At 37.8% G+C, this 20,461-nt stretch overlaps 1 protein-coding gene across 4 annotated transcripts in view; it reads left to right on the forward strand.

Annotated features, from left to right (window-relative positions):
* The window catches only part of POLK (DNA polymerase kappa), a 35,787-nt gene extending 20,146 nt beyond the window's left edge, over positions 1–15,641 (forward strand). For all 4 annotated transcript variants that reach the window (XM_083883641.1, XM_083883638.1, XM_083883640.1 and 1 more), the window contains 10 exons: positions 156–309; positions 2,825–3,040; positions 4,757–4,881; positions 5,065–5,231; positions 7,257–7,289; positions 9,054–9,150; positions 10,373–10,544; positions 11,281–12,246; positions 13,338–13,389; positions 13,538–15,641. In XM_083883641.1, coding sequence (XP_083739767.1) covers positions 156–309; positions 2,825–3,040; positions 4,757–4,881; positions 5,065–5,231; positions 7,257–7,289; positions 9,054–9,150; positions 10,373–10,544; positions 11,281–12,246; positions 13,338–13,389; positions 13,538–13,622 — 2,067 coding nt within the window. In that variant the 3' untranslated portion in view covers positions 13,623–15,641. The remainder of the gene's footprint in view (positions 1–155; positions 310–2,824; positions 3,041–4,756; positions 4,882–5,064; positions 5,232–7,256; positions 7,290–9,053; positions 9,151–10,372; positions 10,545–11,280; positions 12,247–13,337; positions 13,390–13,537) is intronic.
* Positions 15,642–20,461: the final 4,820 nt, after the last annotated feature.

A 20,461-nucleotide genomic window follows, 5' to 3' on the forward strand; every position in this document is an offset into this window, starting at 1 on the left:
TTTTACAGTATCCAGAAATAAGTTGTACTGTAAGTATCTTTAGTATTTATTGATCATCCAGAAGTTTCTGAGTACATTTGTTTATGTCCTAATTTTGTGTCAAGATCTGCTTTTACAGCAACAAGGCTTTAAACTTTCACTATGTGTTTATCAAGGTTAGAGAAATACTGGCTGAATATGATCCCAATTTTATGCCTATGGGCCTAGATGAAGCCTACCTGAACATAACAGAGCACTTGAAGGAAAGGCTGAACTGGCCTGAAGATAGGAGAAGGTTCTTTTTTAATACAGAAAGCACTACAGGAAAAGGTAAGTAAATTACTCACTTTTTGTGAGGTCACCTGACATTGAGACAGAGTGTCTCTTTTAGGGATCTTAGGCAGAACCATGAATTATAGTTAGAATTTAAGCTTTGTTTTCCTTAGTAGGATTTCATTATTACAAGAGTAGAGAATTTATCATTTGGATGGCGTAAGACTTATACAGGCAGAATCAGCACAGTGTAATCTCTAAGTAGCAAAAAAACCCCCAAAAAAACCCAATACAACCTGGACTGGGGGAATAGCACACAGTTTACTGTATAAATATAATAATCATAATCTAGACTCAAAAATCATAATAAAGAACATGAGCCACTCCTTTAATCCCCAGAGGAAGCAGATGAAGGCAGAGGTGTCCCAGGTCTCACTGACCAGTGACAGCTCCGGTCTGAGTTTCTCCTCAGGACCCGTGAAAGGTGGGGTTAGAGGGACTGCCCCCCTCTAGAGGGGCTGCAGGCACACACACACTGCCCTGGGGCTGCAGGCACACACACACTGCCCTGGGGCTGCAGGCACACACACACTGCCCTGGGGCTGCAGGCACACACACACTGCTCTGGGGCTGCAGGCACACACTGCACTGGGGCTGCAGGCACACACTGCTCTGGGGCTGCAGGCACACACACACTGCCCTGGGGCTGCAGGCACACACTGCCCTGGGGCTGCAGGCACACACACACTGCCCTGGAGCTGCAGGCACACACACACTGCCCCGGGGCTGCAGGCACACACACACTGCACTGGAGCTGCAGGCACACACACACTGCCCTGGGGCTGCAGGCACACACACACTGCTCTGGGGCTGCAGGCACACACACACTGCCCTGGGGCTGCAGGCACACACACACTGCCCTGGGGCTGCAGGCACACACACACTGCACTGGAGCTGCAGGCACACACACACTGCCCTGGGGCTGCAGGCACACACACACTGCTCTGGGGCTGCAGGCACACACACACTGCCCTGGGGCTGCAGGCACACACTGCTCTGGGGCTGTAGGCACACACACACTGCTCTGGGGCTGCAGGCACACACACACTCCCCTGGAGCTGCAGGCACACACACACTGCCCTGGGGCTGCAGGCACACACTGCTCTGGGGCTGTAGGCACACACACACTGCACTGGAGCTGCAGGCACACACACACTGCCCTGGGGCTGCAGGCACACACTGCTCTGGGGCTGCAGGCACACACTGCCCTGGGGCTGCAGGCACACACACACTGCCCTGGGGCTGCAGGCACACACACACTGCTCTGGGGCTGCAGCTTCCCAATGCTGCAATATGGTCATCCACAGCACTGGGCTGGCCGGTGTTGGGACATGCAGGCAGACAAGGAGCAGAGTGAACACAGCAGCAGAAAATGGCTGCTTGCCTTGTGAAATGGAGTAACATGTGCTGACCACATTACATAGGGTTGGGAGCAGGGGTTGCCAGTCATGTGCTTATAAACTTCAGATGAGCTGCACCAGTAGCTACTTAAGTCCTTCCATAATTTGTCCTCCTGTTCCTTTACTTCCAATTTAGTTAGTTTACAGATTAACTTTCTCTACTGCTCACCTGTGAGTAAAACGTATGGTGCAAATGATTTGGACTTGGAGAATTTCTTTTCTTTTAATGTGAATAAAATGTTTGAAAAGGGGTGCTAGGTTTTCTAAACGAAATGGTGTGATTTAGGTCTGCATTACAATTCAGCTTGGTAATTTTGGAAATAAGTAGCAGGAGCAGGACGTTAGTAATGTTCAAGATATTACTGGATTTCATTTGGCTCTGGAAGATTGAGTTGGAACCACATCCACTATTGTATATCCACTTGGGAATAATAGAAAAGAAGTAGTTAACAAATGGTTAAATATTGCACAAAGTGGAATATTTATACTATCTGTATTCAAAATTTTTAACAATTATTAAGAGGATAACCAAGTGTACACTACTATAGAAAAGCAACGAAAGTCTTTACAAAAACAGGATTATTGATACGTAGTCATGTGCTTCTTCACACTTTCCTGATACCTTTGTTCCTCTGAAACACAAACAAGGGCTTAGAGCAGGAAACTCCAGTAGTAATGTTTGTAGAGTCAAACAAAGGGCTGCTGACATTACTTGTTCTGCTAGGACTGCAGTTGAAAATGGGAAGCTCACCAGGCTGATCATTCTAGAACAAGTTATTCCTGAACCCTAATTTTATTTGAGAATATTGAAAAACATTCTGTGGAAGAGAGCATGTGGCCTTCAATCTGATAAAAGACAAAAATAAGGATAAAATCTTGATGGTTTTGCTACAGCAACAGGAACTTTTTGCTTTTCTGGAACTGTCTACTAGCCAATTCCTCCAATCCCAGCCAAGCTCAAATTATAGCTAAAGTGAAGCAGTTACATCTCTCTGGTCTTTAAACAAAAAACAATGCAATTGCTTTCTGTAAATAAAAAATAGAAAGAAATAAAATTGGTTATGCCCAGTCTATATGGATGTGTTAATTGTTCGTGTTTCTGTCTAACTTAGATAAAGATGGTATGAATATGTCTGCCAAATTTAACGAAAGTGAAGTCTCTTCTTCACCAGTACTGTTTGAAGACAACACACCTCTGATGGATGACGACCTTCAACAAAAAGATCTATCAGTGGAAAACTCAGTTGTCTTTGGAACTTCTGCAGAGGAAGTTGTGAAGGAAATTCGCTTTAGGATTGAGCAGAAAACTCAGCTGACTGCTAGTGCAGGTATTCAGACACATATGAATAATAATTAAACTTTGTATTTCCATAATGTCTTCCACTTCCATCTCAGAGGGCATCAAGTAAGAATTTAGCCTTGCCACAGCATTCTTCTGCTACAAAAAAAACCCCAAAAAATGCTGTCTTTGAAGGTCTGCAAAGAATGTGACTTCCAGTTGTTTCAAGAGGTGTCTTGACTGTCCAAGGCACTACTGTTTGTTTTCTTTTTTTTAACTCTTTTTAATTGTTGAAGAAGTTACATCATCCTTTTGCTTCTTTCTACTTGAAGTAAGAGTAGGCAGTGAGGAAGAGTGACCAGTGCACTTGAGCTAATCTTAGCACGGGTGATTATTCTAGAGCATCATGTAAACTGTTACTGTCAGACAGTGGATCTTAGTGAAATCTGTCACTAATTTCTAAACTGTTTTTAGTTTGAATAGCAGATTTGTTACGTGTTTCTAACTTCACACTATTCTTTGCTTAAAACAATATCAAAATTCATTAAAAAGTTAGTCCTAGAGAAGTAAATATATGCTGAAGTTAGCTTTTTCATGTTTACCAATCAAGTTCTATCTCTTGACTTCAGACAACTCACATTTAAGTCTCAGCTATTTTTATTGACTAAAACCAATGTGTGTCTCTAGCCACTTAGTTTGGATGCCACCCAAACTGATTTATGAGCCAGGTCAGCAAGGCATCAGGCAATGGTGAGCTTTGTGAAGCAGCTGCAGAAGGTCAGGGAATGTGGAATGTGAGCAGAGGTGAATAAACAGCTAGTAAGAAGAAGCAGGATGAAACCTCCCTCCCATGTATGTTATCTCATGAGTGATAGCAAAATAACAGTTTTGTTTACTGAAGTTTCGTCTTCTTAAGGATAAATTGGTGTGTAGAAAATAGGCATAGCTTTTGTGAGTGCAAACAGAGGTCTTAAGCCCAGCAATTAAAAATTATTAGAAGGGTAACTGAAAAAATACTGATAATCAATAATAAATTTCTACAATTTTGAATAATACATCATATCTGTGAGCAAATGAAAATTTAGTCCTCTAAGGTTGTAGGACAAAGTTATTCTTTCTTTTCCTAAGCAAATTCCAGGGTTAATTTGTAAAAATAGTCACTTTGATAGAAAAGAGCCGTCCCTCGTGATTCTTTTTGTCTGTGAAATATATATAAATTTACAAAATACAGCATTCCAGTGGTAGACCACAAAACAATAAAAGTTATTGAATTTTGTCAAAAGAATTCTTTTTGCTGAAATACAAGGAAAAAAGGTCTCCTTTTTACCAAGAGTTCATTGTAACAACCATTGTAAACATTTTCTTTCTTATCATAATCACCATCATAAAAATGTTGCCCTGTGTAACTGATGTTATTTTTAAGGACTTGGTATTTAACCCTTCTTGTCTTACTAGTGCTTGTTGTGTTACCCTGACTATCTTAAAATAGGAAGTACACTTTATTTAAGTTACTTAATTTAAGTTATTAAGTTAATTTTATCTATTGCATGTGTTTATGTTCTTTCATGATGGTCACAGAATTTCTTTGCAGAATTGTATCAAGTCTGGTTATCAGTAATCATAGTTCTTTTCCTTATTTTAGTCTTTGCCAAGTGTAAAGGCTACTCTTTGGCTTCTAAATATTGGATAGTTGAAATTAAACTTTGTCTTACTTTTTTTTTTTTTTTTTTTTTTTTAATTACCATGGGTTTTATCTGTTTTTAAGGAATAGCACCAAACACAATGTTGGCAAAAATGTGCAGTGATCGTAATAAACCCAATGGCCAATTCAGGATTTCTCCTGAGAGACGAGCTGTGCTAGACTTCCTGAAGGATTTGCCCATTAGAAAGGTAAGGGACACAATGACATTCACTGCTCTGTCACGTGATGTTTTTACATTCTAGAAGCAAGATTTCTGCTGAAAAGATGGAGTTTTCTAGGTAATCTACCATGTTGTGTTTGATTCAAATTGTTCTTGGTAATGCATGTACAAACGAGAATTTTCCGGTTTAACGTTACATCCTCTTTTCTAGGTGCCGGGTATTGGAAAAGTAACAGAGAAGATGTTAAAAGCCCTTGGAATTGTGACTTGCTCTGAGCTTTACCAGCAGAGGGCGCTACTTTCTCTGCTTTTCTCAGAAGTCTCTTGGCGTAATTTTTTGGATATTTCCCTTGGTTTGGGCTCAACACATTTGGAAAAGTAAGCCGTGGAGTTTTTTTCTTTCTGTGTTAACATTTCCTGAATGTCTCTTTGTGTGTGTTACATGCTGAACATACTATTTGATTGGCAAATATTATGGAAGTATGCTTGTTTAATATATCTTTTTTAAATGTCTGATGCCTGCTATTGTCATAGTTATGTATAGGATACAATAGCCAAACATGTTAAAGGTTTGTACAGCCGTGTCTAAATATGAAATCAAAAAAGTCTTGTCAGGGAAGTTGTACATAAGTGTGTGTCAAGAAATCAAGGTAGGATAACCTTATAATTATCAAAATAGCTGAACATAACTGAGGTGTCCTAAGCAGAGTTTTACACTCCTTTTCTTCAAAAACAAAACAATGAATATTGGTGTTTATGATTATTGGATTGCAATGAAAATCACAAATGTATTTGATCTTCTCTGGTGGTAAATTGTCAGGGAAGTTTCTGTGTCTCTGACCAGGATTACGTGTTTGTATTATCAACATGTGAACTTGGTGGAATAGAACTGAAAGTTATTATATCCTTCTTTATATGTGTTCTTTTAGGGTTCAGTGTACTTTTATAGTTTTTAGTCTCCTTTTTAGGATAGGAGAAGTCAGTCTTACTAGTGCATGTATCTTTTCAACAATACTTGTCTTTTCTAAGCCTTTCATGAAGACAAACATGTTTTCTTTAGAAAAACCCAGAACATAGCATTTTACTGTTTGTGTAGCTAAGAGCCTTAATTAAGTATTGATTCATTTTTAAAAAATATTCCTTTCCAAAGTACTGAAATTCTATTTCAAAATAGCTTGACAATGGTTTGATTTTATTAGAAGTTCCAGAGTGTCTTATGCACTTCTGAAAGACCTATTCTGTATTATATCTGTAACTTCTCTGACAATAATCATCCCTTTTTTCCTTTTGATTACAAAATAATATATGTAGGTGGCAGTTTGAAGCCCAGTAATATGCTAACACAAATTTTTGTGGTTATTTTTTCTATTCAGAGTGTAAAAAATATTTTTAAAAGTATGCAGTAAGACTGACTTGGTGCAGGTGACTTGATAAAAGATAAAACACAGTTTTCAAAATATTTTTTTCTATTATTATATAAACAAGTCTTGGATAGTCTTTAAATAATTGGTACAGCCTTTCTTCCTGTTCACCCTAGTTAGGTGTTTTACAGCCTGGGATATCTCCCAGTACATTTTGAAAAAAAAGAGAATCATTTCAAAGGTCAGGGGGTTTTAATGGTTATAATATCTAAGAATTTATTTTTTTTTGTCAGCACCAATTTGATTTCAGTGATTTTAGTATAGGGAAAACAAGCACTTAATATATTAACACCTGGGTCTTCAGTAAATAGTTCATGTTATAGTGTTTGTGTCTGACTACCTTCTTTTAAGAAAATCTGACAATACCAAATTTGTTATTTCCAATACTTTCAAACAGAAGAATGGCCTAAAATGAAATTGCTCTGAGGGATCTCCTTATATGCAGAAGAGTTGTTAAAAGCTACTCAATTAACACTGAAAAGAAAGAAAACAACAAGCAAAAGAAGCTTTAACACATCACCTTTAAGCTGGACAATTATTTAGACTGAAAGCAAACTATTTCCACAGCTCCTCAGATAAAGGAAATATTCAAATATACATCTATGTACAGGATTCTAATAACTGTGCTTCAGTTATAGCTGAGACAGCATAGGATTTGTAGCTTGTTTTCTTTTTAAATTAGACTCCCTCTGATATAAGAGATGAGTTTTGAGGAATTTTTTTATTTGGTTGGTTTTTTAAATATCTTTTTAATAAACATCTATGACTGATCTGTCTGTACTTAATCTATGATTTTTTTTTAAATTCTCCTTTTTTGAACTTGCTTAAACTTGATGTACAAGATTTGTAGAAAAGGTTAATAGCCAGACTTTATAGAAAAAACTGCTGTTAGTTATTTGAGGTGATTGGTTGACTCTGAGTTTATTGAAAAGGTAACATCTCTATGTCAAGAAGATATAATATTTTTTTTCTCTCTTTAAAGGGATGGAGAAAGAAAAAGTATGAGCACTGAAAGGTATGCTTCTTTAATATTGAAAAAATACATTAAGCATTGGTAGCACTAAATACCAAGTAATGTATACTTTTATTAGTCATATAATTTCATTGTGTATTTATTTAAAATTTATTTAAAAAGCCACCTACAGCTCACTAAATCAGATTCAATTTCACAATATTTTTTTGTCCTTGGCTACAGAACTCCATGGAGGTATTTTTGTCAGTTTGTGTGCTCTCTTATCATCCAGCTCTGCTGTGGCCTTCAATGCATCAAAGTGATCTTTAAGCCATAAGATAAGGTGGAAATATATAACGGCTTGAATTTTTTTTATCTGTTTAAGCTTAGTGTCAATATCAGTGTAGTAGCCTGCAGTCACATGTATTTCCTAACTAAAGTTTTTACCAGTGTAAAGTTCCTTAAGAAGGTAGTCAATTTTTAAAAAATTAGTTCTGCTAGGAGAATGTGTAAAGCACTTAACAATTGTCCCTGTCATCATCTTACCACCTTTTCTTATAGAAGGTTGTAAAGAAAGATGTTTAATCCTGTCATTTTGTGACTTTAATGGCTATGAGCAGCTTAAGGTAGCCCAATATGATTTTGGTACCATCACAGGTGAAAAATTAATGGCTCTAGTCCTGTGCTGCCTTGCAATCAGACAGGTATTTTAGGCGTCTTTATAGTACTTTTCTGTATTGCTTGTTTTCTTTCTTCTTATCCTCAAAGGGAACAGTTTTAGACCAGAAATGTCTACAGACTTCTGAGATCATGAAACTAGTTTATATGGGGGAAGAGACAACCCTGAAACAGCATTTTCTCTGTCCTGTCCTTCCCAATCCTTGGACTTGTACAACTTCTCAATCACTGCAGTGATTGTCTGAATAGCATGAGTTACTCCTTGGATAGCAGTGTGGGACCCAGAATGAAATACTGATCTGGTTAGTTTGGCAGCATCCTAACATTCTTAGGGGAATGTGTTTCATAATAGAGGATGTCTTTTCAATACAATCAGGTAAACCTGACTATAACTTAAGAGATGTGAAATCCATTGTAATTTTATTGACCTTACTTTATTTTTAAATATAAAGCTTGACATGAAACAATGTATCTGTGAGACTTTTCCAAAGCACATACTGTCTGTAAGTTTTGCTTTCCATTTCTCTCAAAACCTTGATTAACTGAAGGTTGTTTTTCCTGCAGTGTTATTACTGGAAAGGAAATGTACAACAAAAAAAACTCCAGTGTAATTTCCCTCCTAAGAAGCTCTAGCAAAGGCAGTTGGCAACATTTTTGGCAGAAAGATAGCTTTTCCTCCTCTGAGGCTAGACATAATTATCCTAGTTGGCATCTTTTTCTTAGCATCTGCATTATTTATTTCTGATACTTGGCTCTGATGTTGACTTCCAGCTCCTGGCTTTCTTCTGATGTTATACACAGTGTACAAAAGAGATTAAACACAAATAACTTGGCTGGCTCTATGAATTCACTTACTGTTAGTATTCTGTCTTGCAAATACTTAAGCATTAATGACATTAAATCTGAATCATTTTCAAACAGTGCATGAAAAACTGAAAGCCAAATTGTTTCATTATTTGGAGGGCCTTTCAAACATTTTGTGAACAAAATATTCCTATTATTAATCATTGTTCCTTGAAGTAAGAAATTGAACCTATACAACATTCTTCTGATTATAGTATTGTTTAACAGTATAAAAAATACTTTTAGATTGCAGACACTGAACATACTATGGGATTCATACTGAAAAATATCGTATTTTTGTTTTAGAACATTCAGTGAAATAAACACAGCAGAAGACCAGTACAGTTTGTGTCGAGAGCTCTGCAGAGACCTTGCTCAAGACTTACAGAAAGAGGGACTTAAGGTATTTCTGTTATTTAGTTTACTTGCAGAGTGTTGCTTTGCACTCCAACAATCCTATGCAGCTCTAGTATAAATGTTTTCAGCAGCATCACACCGTGCCATCTATCTTCAGAAGTCTGCACTCTTTAATTTGCAGATGTTTAGAGTGACTTAGGCAGCATTTTGTTGTTGTGTGGGTGGCCATCTAGCAATACGTGTGGGGTAGAAATTAGAGTTTTGAAACATGAAAAATTAATTGAGTTATTTGGCATATAAACATTTTATGCTAAAAGCAGTGTTTGTAAGGGAATAATAGAGCTGGTTGTCTACAAGCCATGCTTTGGTCAATCATGTAATACTGATGTATTTAAAACACTGTTTCTCTCCTGTATATATGCAGGACCCAGCCAGTTTTGTAGTTTAAGAACTTGACATGTGCCAAACTTGCTGACAAGTTATTTGCACCTTTCAGATATTAATAGTAGAAACAGTCCCTTTATTCCTTCTCCTCGGATACCTGTTTATTACTTGGAAAGAAAATTTGTATTTTCTTTGAAGGTCTTATGGTAAAGCAAGGAATAACTTTTAAGACCTAAAAGAATTGTTTATCTTCTTCAGCCATAAAGATTGTCTCAAAAGATGGCAGGTTGAAAGGGAGATGATGAGCTAGGGAGGACAAAGGGATAGGCTTCCAAAAGCACCAGAACAAAGAGAGTGCTGTTTATTTACATTTGGATGGACATGATAAATCACACAAATGGTTTGGGAGGTCTGCCAGGGAAATATCAGTGCCAAACACAAATACTGTGTGTGGCTGTGATAGCACTATCCAGGAGGAAATAAGTTTTCTATGGATCCATAATGAGATATCACTTTTGTGTTCTTAACAGTTAGGATATGTGGCACTGAAAAATTCAGATGAGGAAATATGTTTCTTTAGATGGAGTAGAAGTTGTGCCTGTAGCCAAAACATGAACTTAGTTGAACGTGCACTGAGGGCAGATGGTCTGCTGAGAACTACAGTCAAATGACCCAGCTCAGAGAATTTGACTTCTGGCAGAAATTTAGGGGCAAGTACAGAATCTTGCAGACAAATTCTTGGGAGTGTCCCTTGGCTGTGCACAGATAAACACACAGTCTGGACTATGGCTTAAGGGCCCTTATATAGATGCTACATAGTAATTGTTTCTGTGCCATATATGACACATTTTAAACCTTTTTTAAAATTGCTTTTTCTTTTCTAGGGTAAAACTGTTACATTGAAGCTTAAGAATGTAAATTTTGAAGTTAAAACAAGAGCTTCAACTGTGCTGTCCTCTGTTTCTACTGAGGAGGAAATATTTGCTGTTGCTAAAGATTTGTTAGGAACAGAAATTGATAGTGTTGCTCCTCACCCTCTAAGAATAAGACTTATGGGTAAGATATTTCTTAATCATTCTTCCTTTTCAGAGTTAGGAAATCTTTAAGTATTGTGAAATAACACACCAACTGGTATAAATGCATTTATCCTTTTTCTATTACCCTGGTAGTTTTTGCAAAGTGAAACAGATCTGTGCTGAATGAGTAACTTAGGAAGTTGTACTAATTAGGGTTGTACTTTTTTTAATGCAATAACAATCACATCATCATGACAATAGTATCTTGATTTACAGCAGCACTTAATTTTGGTGCTTTAAAAGAGCTTTTAAACCTGCTTTGCACCACAACAACAGAAGTATTTACTGATCTGAAAGCACAGTGTTCTGCAGGAGATGTGAACATTTCTGACAATAGTGAGCTCTGTGTTTGGACCCTAAGATATGTGTTTCAGTGCTTATGCATTCTGCTTAAAACACTTAGTGATATATAAAATTTACTTGTCTAAGATATTAGAAAGTGCTGAAGAAAAATACATTTTGATGAGTAAAGTTCATGCAAAACTTTCAGGCTGAATTCTATATAACTGCATTTATAGCTTTGTGTTATAATGCAATCAGGATACTAAAATTAATAACATGGTTGGGCTATTGCTTGAATTGTGATGCATTTGGAGGATCTCTTTAGAGATAAATTGTGCCTTTATTGAGTGAATGTATACTTCAAAAGGTGTTAATTAGGAGTTAGTATCAAGCTTTCGTAAAATTGTTATTATAAGTTTGTTTTTCATCATTAGGTGTACGAGTATCAGGATTTCTAACTGAAGAAGAAAAGAAATACCAACAAAAAAGCATTACAAGTTTCTTAAAATCAGGAAAAGAAATTGGTGTACTTAGGTTTCAGACTTCAGAGAAGTCCAATCAAGAGTATTTCACAAAAAATTCAGAAGCACCTCATAGAGGGAGTTTTTTTGACCAAAAACGAGCAGCAAGACAATTAAACAGTGAGAATGTTTCTCCAAATAAAAGCAGAGGCAATCAGCTCTTTCATGATGATAAAACATCAGCAAATTTTGTGGAAGAAACGAAGAAAGTCACAGATTTACAGAACTCTGATGTTTGTAAGATCTTCACCTGTCCTGTTTGCTTTGAGAAACAAAGCAGCAAAAGTTTGGAAGAACTTAATAGACACATTGATGAGTGCCTCAATGGGATGTGTCTTAAAGATACTGTGGAAGTATCAAAGAAAGACAGTTCAAGTGAAAATACGCCTAATTTTCTTCCACAATTTAAAAAAGAGTATGTTGATAAATGTCAAAAAAATAAAACAGATCAATTAGCAGGACCAGACCAGTCTGCAAGTGTATCTGGCAGCTCTACTAACAACAGCACAGAAAGATTTGGTCAGATAATACCTGATAAATCTCCCAGAGAACGACAGCCTTGCAACCTCAGTGACATTGCTCGAAATGTCTGCATGAAGCAGTGCCTCTTCCCCAAAAGAATATCACAGGACAATGAAGATGGTTTTGACAAGACTGAACATACGGAAGGAACTAGTTCATCCTGTTTCTTTGAAGCCAAAGAAGAAAATGTTCTTGTTTGTCCAGTTTGTAATTCAGAACAGAAAACCACCAATCTTGTGGCATTTAACAGACATGTGGATGTCTGCTTAAATAAAGGCCTTATCCAAGAGCTGGCAGAAAAAGAGGATTTTCTTACCAAGACTTATAATAAGGAAAACTCAAACAGAGTTTTCTCTGGTAAGTATGTGCATTAGTATATGTTTGATTATTCAAATTGTCTGCTTTTGCAGTTAAGATACTTTGGCAATGGCGTGCTTTGAACTTTTTGGGACTTCAAAATTTTTTCTCAACAAGCTCATTTAAGTAAGGCCTATATAGGAGTGAATGTTTTTATTTAAAAAATATCAAGTTGATTTTCATGACAAACTAGATTTATGAATATGATGTCAGTTTGTCAGTGCCCTCTCATTTGCCACAAGCATGACATAGGAATTACTGCTCATTTCTGGAAATTACATGTTAGTTACACGTAACTGTATTCAGAAATACGTTTGTAAGGCCACTGGGATTAAAGTGAAGATCAATGAAAACATCTTCAACCTGGATTGTTTCAGATTCAGTTAATAGAAAAGCTGTATTATGTCATGTGGTGGCAAAAACAGGGAAATGAGAACTAGAGCTTAAAGGAAGACACTTCCAAGCTCATAAAATATATCACCTAACTGCACCTGTTACATGCCACAGTAATATCATTCATGTGTTCTGAAGTAGTTTCTCTTTTTGACAAAAAGTTCATGTGCAGGTAGTGAAGTATCTGCCTAAAGTAGTCTCTCATCTATTTTGGGAACCTTATAAAAGGAAATTAAAATGCAAGTGTGTTAGAATTTTCAGAATACAATTAAAATTTACAATAAGAATATTCTACAAGAAAATTTTCAAAGGGATATTGCTATGGCATATGCAAACAGGCTTTAATTTAAATTGAAGACTCACATTAGGTGAAGTTTCGTTTTTGCCCCCTGAAGGATAAAAAAATTAAAAACGTAATTTTCAACTACCACCTTGAAAATCAACTATGTTATGCTGGAATATTTCTGAAAACTGTTACAAGGTTCAAAGTAATCCCTTATAATTCAATAACATAAAGGCTTTTGGGTTTTCTCTTTTAAAAATGGCAATATAAACTACAGTACTCAAGTTGCCAATAATAAAATATCTGCTTCTTGAGACAGATCAAATTTTTTGAAAGTTCTTCCATGTATATAATTTCTGAAGCATTCTTTCTGTATTGAAGTAATTAATTCTGGTTGTTCTAAATTACTTTTAAGGAGGTTTAAGCAAAGGACAGCAATACACAAATCCATCACAAGGAACAAAAAGGTAAGTATTTTCTGGAAGTTTGAGTACACAGCTTGTTTTAAAATAATGAAGTCTAGAAAAATATTCAGTGTTGTAAAACTTGTGTTGATGTGCATTATATATTTTAACATGTTGTTTGGTTTTTTTTTACCCTGTTGTTTAACCTTAGGTCTGGACATACAGCTTCACAGTCAGTATCAAAAAAGGCCAAGCCAAGCAATTCAAAACATACAATCGAAATGTTTTTTAAATGATTGTGTAGCAACATGTTCTGTCTGAAGCCTTTCATGGAGTTTTATGACTGCAAGTTAATTTAGCATTGACAGTAGGCTGGATTCAGGTACCTGTTGTTTTGGAACCATTACATATCTGTGTAACAAGAGCATGATGTCTGAGATAGAAGAAGAGGTAAAATGAAGGGTTCTCTATTTCTCTTCTCTTCTCTTCTCTTCTCTTCTCTTCTCTTCTCTTCTCTTCTCTTCTCTTCTCTTCTCTTCTCTCTCTCCTTTTTTCTCTCCTTTTTTCTCTCCTTTTTTCTCTCCTTTTTTTCTCTCCTTTTTTCTCTCCTTTTTTCTCTCCTTTTTCTCTCCTTTTTCTCTCCTTTTTCTCTCCTTTTTCTCTCCTTTTTCTCCTCTCTTTTTTTCTCTCCTTTTTCTCCTCTCTTTTTTTCTCTCCTTTTTCTCTCTTTCTTTCTCTTTTTTTCCCTCTTTTTTTCTTTTCTTTCTCTTTTTTCCCCACTTGTTTCCAAGAATCAGAATTTGCCAGCACTTTGATTTAGCTCCCTAGAACACAGGAGTCATTAGCTAGGGTGCTCCACTGCACTTACTGAAGGCCCTCTTCCCACACCTGAACTTCTGTCTTCTCTGTTGATTTTACTGTAAAAATAAAATTATGAGATTAACTGTGTGATAGCAAAGAAGAGCTGAGTTGCTTGATTTCAGCTAACAAATGTCTGTCTTCATAGTGGACACAAAAATGTGTTAGTCTGGCAGTTACACAGGGTAAGAACAAGAACTTAGAGCACTATCAAGCTTTCATTGTTGTTACTGAAAATTACTTCAGTAAGAGTTGATTGACCAGCTCTGAAGGACTCATCACGGTGAGATACATGACTTCACTTACTTTAGAAAATGTTAAAAAAATCTGTTGATTGAGAGAAGGATTGATTCCTCCAGGAGACTCAGATAAATGCTGCTTGATCTTCGGCCTTTCCAAAGAGACTGAAAACTTCTTTACAGTTTGAAATTGTTACAGTGAGTAGCACTAAATTTATGCTACATAAAAGGTTTCATGGTGCAATAATAATGAATCATGTGCAAATACAGGATAATGAACCTTCTTAGTTTTTAGCTCTTTCTCTTTAAAATTATTTTGTATTTCTGAATAAAGTGTATTATGTAAGTGCATACCTGAAAAGAGGAGATGAAGTGCAAATATTTAAAATGCTCTGTTTAGATTTTTTTCTGTTCACACCGAATTGTTTAAAGACATTTTATTATAATTAAATATTTATCAGACAAATAATTTATTTTAACAGCATATTTCTTAGAAGTTATACAAACAGTGCCAAGCCGTGTATGAAATATAAATTGCTTTTTAACTGCAAAGTTCTTTTAAAGAAGTGGCTGCTGTAGAAGCAGCTATTTTCTTTTCAACTGTATGGGGATTTGCTTGCTTCTTAAACCAACAAACGTATACATGGTATGTCTTAGATGCCCAAGCTCAGTTCAGAAAATGCTTTCCTGTTTCCAGAATTGCTGGAATGATTACACCATCTCTACTGCTTATCTGTTTGTTTGTCAGATGCCACTGTACCCACAGCTCTGTCATTGGAATTCATGTTGGTGCTCCTTTACCTGCTTTGGACCAAATCAGCTGGGCTAATTCAGACTGTAAATTGATTCAGTCAACTTTTCTAATCCAGGTCATTGAGCACTCAGCATGAGCTGTTGACAGACATGGGACCTTTTGGTAGGAAAGACATAAAAGCAACTGAAGGAACATAAGGCTGCCACTGCTGTTTAAAAAATGAACACCTATCCCTTTTTTAGTTTGTATCTCTGATTCAATAAAGTGTAGAATCTATTGTCTTGTCATTGTGTGTGTATCTTTAGAACATCTATTTTTACATAGGCATTACATAGCAAGAAGTAAGCTACTCTTAAGTACTTGAAAAAAATAAGTTAGTTGGCTTAGCCTCAAAAGTTGCCTTGCCATTTGTTTAAAAGGAAATGTCATAGAGTTATCCTAGTGTCATGAAAATGTTATGGATGTGTCAGCATTAATGTGAAAATAAAACTCATATTATGATTGTAAATTATTTATTACAATTCCATAGTGGGTTGACTCTGACTGGATGCCAGGCAGCCACCAAAGCTGCTCTCTCGCTCACCTCCACAGCTGGGCAGGGGAGAGAAAATACAGTGAAGGGTTCATGGGTTGAGATAAGGACTGGGAGGGGTCACTCACCAAATAGTTTCATGGGCTAAGCAGGCTCTAATTAGAGATATTAATTGGATTTATCGCTAAAAAGAGCAGGATGAGAAGTAAAATAAGACCTTAAAACACCTTTCCCACATCCCTCTCTCTCCCACTTCTACCTCCTCCTGCACTGGCACACAGAGACAGGGAATGGTCATTTCCTCACACTTTGTTCCTGCTCACAGAGAGGAGTCTTTTCCCTGCTCCAACATACAGGGTCCCTCCCCTGGGAGACTGTTCTTCCTGAGTCCATCCCCTGGGTATTAGCTCTCTGTGAACTGCTGCAGTGTGGGTCACTTCCATGGGGTACAGTCCTCCAAGGACAGGCTGCTCCAGCCTGGGCTTCTCTCTCCATGGCTCTGCAGGTCCCTGCTCCAGTGTGGGCTTCCCAAAAGACCACAGCCTCCTCCCTCCTCTCAGACATGCACCTGCTCCAGTATGAGTCTCCTCCATGGGCTGCAGGTGGATCCCTGCATTCCCCATGGATCTCCATGGGCTGCAGGGCCACAGCTCCTGTCTCACCATGGTCTGCACCACGGGCTGCAGGGGAATCCCACTTCCCCCTGCTCCTGCTTCTCCACTGACCTTGATGTGTCCAGAGATTTCTTCTCAAGTATTCTCACTCCATTCTTCTGTGGTCACAATTGCAACTGTGCAGTAACCTTTTGTCTTCTCAAATCTCTTGTCAAATCTCCACCATTTCTGCTTGGCTTAGCCTTGGCCAGCAGCAGCAGGTCCATCTAGGGCTGGCTAGAATTGGCTTTGCTGGACATGGGGGAAGCTTCTGGCAGCTCCTCACAGGAGCCACTCCTGTAGCTTCCCTGTTACCAAAGTTTGGCCATGCAAACCCAATACAAAATTTTGTGTGTTTACTGGTTTAACAGTCCTTTTCCCCCCTTCTTCTTACAGTTCTTTTATACAATATTTATTATTATTTTTATCTGAAGAAGGCCTTCAGTTCATGATTAAGCATTGTCAGCAATTTCTGTGATACAGTTTTTCTTCTTGTTTCTTGTGGAGAAGACTGTATAAGCAATGTTTTTGTTTTGCATTTTCCTCAGTGACTCCATGTGTTAGTCAATTGATCTTAAAATCTGTTTTTATTCGTATCTGACAGTTTCTTCATAGCTGTCTTTAACTTAATTGTAAATTATTTCCTGTATGTTAGCCATTCTGCATTTACTATATCCATAGTTCTGAAGCATGTGAACGATCTAGGTTAGCAGCAGATGAGACTTCTTGTGCAGTGTAAGTATCTCCTTATTTAAGATATACATACAAGTACTTTATCTTGAATTCCTTTTCAGTTATGAGTAACAGAGAAAAAGGATAACAATTCTGTGATCTTAATTTTATTCCCTCTCTGTTCTGAAGAAAGGAATTTAGACATTCAACATGATTGGGTCTTACCTTACATTTTATTTTTATATTGGCTCTACTCATTTCTGTATGTATTACTACTGTTATCCTAGATATTAAAGAAAATGCTCAGATTTCCTGCCAGAGTGAGAGCTCTATGAAGGCAAGTAAGGAATATGTTACAGTACTTCCTTGCTCTGCACTTTGTTTTGGATTCTTCACCTCTAAGTTTCTGTGTCAGTCTGTCTGCAGCCTAGCAGGGCCATTTGAAAGTGTTGAGATTGTAGGAAGAGGTTAGAGGATGTGCTAAACTTGCTACATTTATAACATTTAAGCACAGGATACACTGTGAAATAGTATTGTGTAGTAGTAACAGTAATTACTATTAATTATTATGAATAGTAATAAATAGTAATGGTAATTACAAGTGGAAATTAGCAGCTGGTTTTCATGACTGCAAATTATGATTGTGCTGTAACTGGTGCTCTATATGAGACTGCAAATCTGTCCCTCCTTTCGTGCCAGCTTTGTAGACAAGCCTAATTACTCCATAGTTGTCTGTTGTCACTCATTTTGAAAAGGAGCATTAACATTGAAAACATTCTTTAAGTAAGTCAGACTTACAGAAACTTACAGAAACAATCATAAGTAATACAGACCTACCTTTCTCCCTTTTAAAAAATTGCTGGAACATTTGACTCGTGGGAAGCAAGTAAAAGTGAAACCTCAGATTCAGTTATGGCTAAATCAGTTGCTTGTTCTTCTCACTGAGCTTACTTTCACTGAGCCTTGTTTTTCTTTGAGCTGAGTTACATTCACCTACTGGAAGTACAGTTGATGAAATTGTATTACCAGACTGAAGTGTATCAATTGTAAAGATTCTTATACATCACAGCCTGTCTATACCAAAAATGTTTAAAGGAGATAAGGACTGTGAAATCTCTTTATCTATGGTAAGCAGAATCCGAGCAAATAGTTTTTGTATCCAAGTTTGTTAAATTTACAGACTCTTGAGTCTTTTAGATTAATTTTATTAATTAATCTGGTATGGTGTTACTCATCTTGGACATTAATATGATTGTGTAATTTAATTTTAAAAAAATTGCAGTGAAAACTGAAATGTGTCTACAATTGTGCGAGTCTAAATACTTGTGGTTCTGCTTTCTTGGAACTACTTTTCCTATCAAAGGTTGTTTTTAAAGTAAAATTCAAAGTAGTCAGTTTAAAAAAAAAATTATGCCTTGTTGAAAAAAAATCATTGTCTATGTGGAAGGAAATACCAATTCTGGCTTAAGTAGACCAAAGTCATAGTAGACTTCAAGATAAGTTGAGAAATAGGTAGATTAGATGGATGTCAGTATGTCACTTCACAAAACCTGCACCTTTGGGGATGCATGTTTTGATTTTGACAGGACTTAGACAAAAGCAAGTGCAAACATTTTCTACTTGAAATAGAAGAGTCTTGTGACTGGATCAATGCTGCTACTGATAGCATAGGGTTAAATTGATTTCTGAAGTAGCAAGGGCCCGAGAACAGGGGATCGGCTCCACTGTAACCAGGATGTTACTCCATGCTATTGTTTTAACTAAATCAAGTATAACTTTGCTCAGGTGGTGGGGGGAGAAAGGGGGAACACTAGTAGAACATACAGGCTTTAAAGAGTAAAGTTAGGGCAGGAGGATCTGTACCAATATAATCATTAATATGACACATGCTAGAATTGTCGATTGTGATATTAGTTTGGTAATTAAATATGATTATTTTCTCCAACCAGAATCTTGAGCAACAATCACGCAATCACCATTGTTCCTCTGGATAGAATCAATGGGGTTTAATGGGGTTTAATGGGGTTTAATGATTAACACAAATCTTATGTAACAAGAAAGGTATAAAACTGTATTCATTTCAGCATGTTGGTGAGCTGATTTGGCTTGTCTGGACCCCGGCTTCCAGAGCTCTGAAATAAAGCACCACACACAATTTTGCGATTGTGTGTTCTTTCCTCAGCTAACACTACCACATGTGCACAGTTGTGCACAAATTTACATCAGATGCCCCTCAGTCTCTCACATCCTAGGCTGTGTGGAGCAAGCAGGAGTGCCAGGGTGGTCATCACCCTCTCCTGCCCAGTGAACATGGATTGACAATGATGAGAATAACTCCCCAAAATGGTCTTCAACCTGCACAGAAATCTCCATGACTACCAAATAGTTAGTTATAACATGCACCTGGGCTCAAGGCATCCCATGCCAAGCTGTGATACCTCTGTGTGTCTTTACACATATGGCAGGGCTTTTCAAAAGTTGTCTGGTGCAACGGGACTGCCTTGTGTCTCATGTGTGCACTTAAGGGTGCTGATTGCTCCTGGCACATAAGGCTACTGTCAGAGTCTGTCCAAGGATGTGATATCCCTCACAACTGTCTCCAATGGTTGGGGACCGGGACCCCAAACTCTGAAGGGAGCCCCTGGCCTGGCTGAGGTGGGATGTTTGCCAAGTCTCGGAGGACTGGAGTGGCATCTCCATGAGAACGGAGTGCAAGAACAATGGAACTGGTTATGGTGGACTGAGCTGAGGCTGCTTGTCCTAACTGGTCTGTCCGTACTAGAGGAATGGCTTGCAGCTTCTTCCTAAGCATCCAACCTCCACACAGGTGTTTCCTGCCTTGGCTCTGCGCCCCTCACTTTGGTCCCCACCTTAACCAACCTATAAAAACTCTGGAGACCCCCGCTCACTTTTGTGATCACCCCACTGGAGAAGATCCCGTCTATGGACATCTCTAAGCCTCGAGGACTCATCCCTCCACGTCGGTAGCTATAACCCCTTTCCCCTCTTTCTCTATCTTTCTCACTACTCTTTATTTTCTCTCCCCACTATCTCATTTGTTGGCACTAAATAAAGGTGCATTTTTGTTTAAGTAAACTGAGTTGTCCCCTGTAAACTGTGTCTTTTGCGCTCTGAGATCCCTAAAACGAACCATCAGGTTCCCTGCATATATTTGCAGACCCTGACAGCTCCCCACTAGGAAAGACCTGGGGGGACTGGATGGGGCCAGGATGATGGGATGAACGGGAGTTCAGTGCCTAACCACTGTAAGGAAATGCTGTGTATTTAATGCTTGGTTCCTCTTAGAACAAACTCTTGAAGCTGCTGCACAACTCTTCCTTCCCGCGGTGATGTCCGGGTGCTGCCCTGCTGTGCCCGCAGGGGTGTGTTTGAGTGTGCTGGAGTCCTGAGAACCGGTTTGTCGGGG

This window comes from Zosterops lateralis (genome assembly GCF_965231275.1).
Source record: "Zosterops lateralis genome assembly, chromosome: Z".
NCBI classification, from domain to species: domain Eukaryota; kingdom Metazoa; phylum Chordata; class Aves; order Passeriformes; family Zosteropidae; genus Zosterops; species Zosterops lateralis.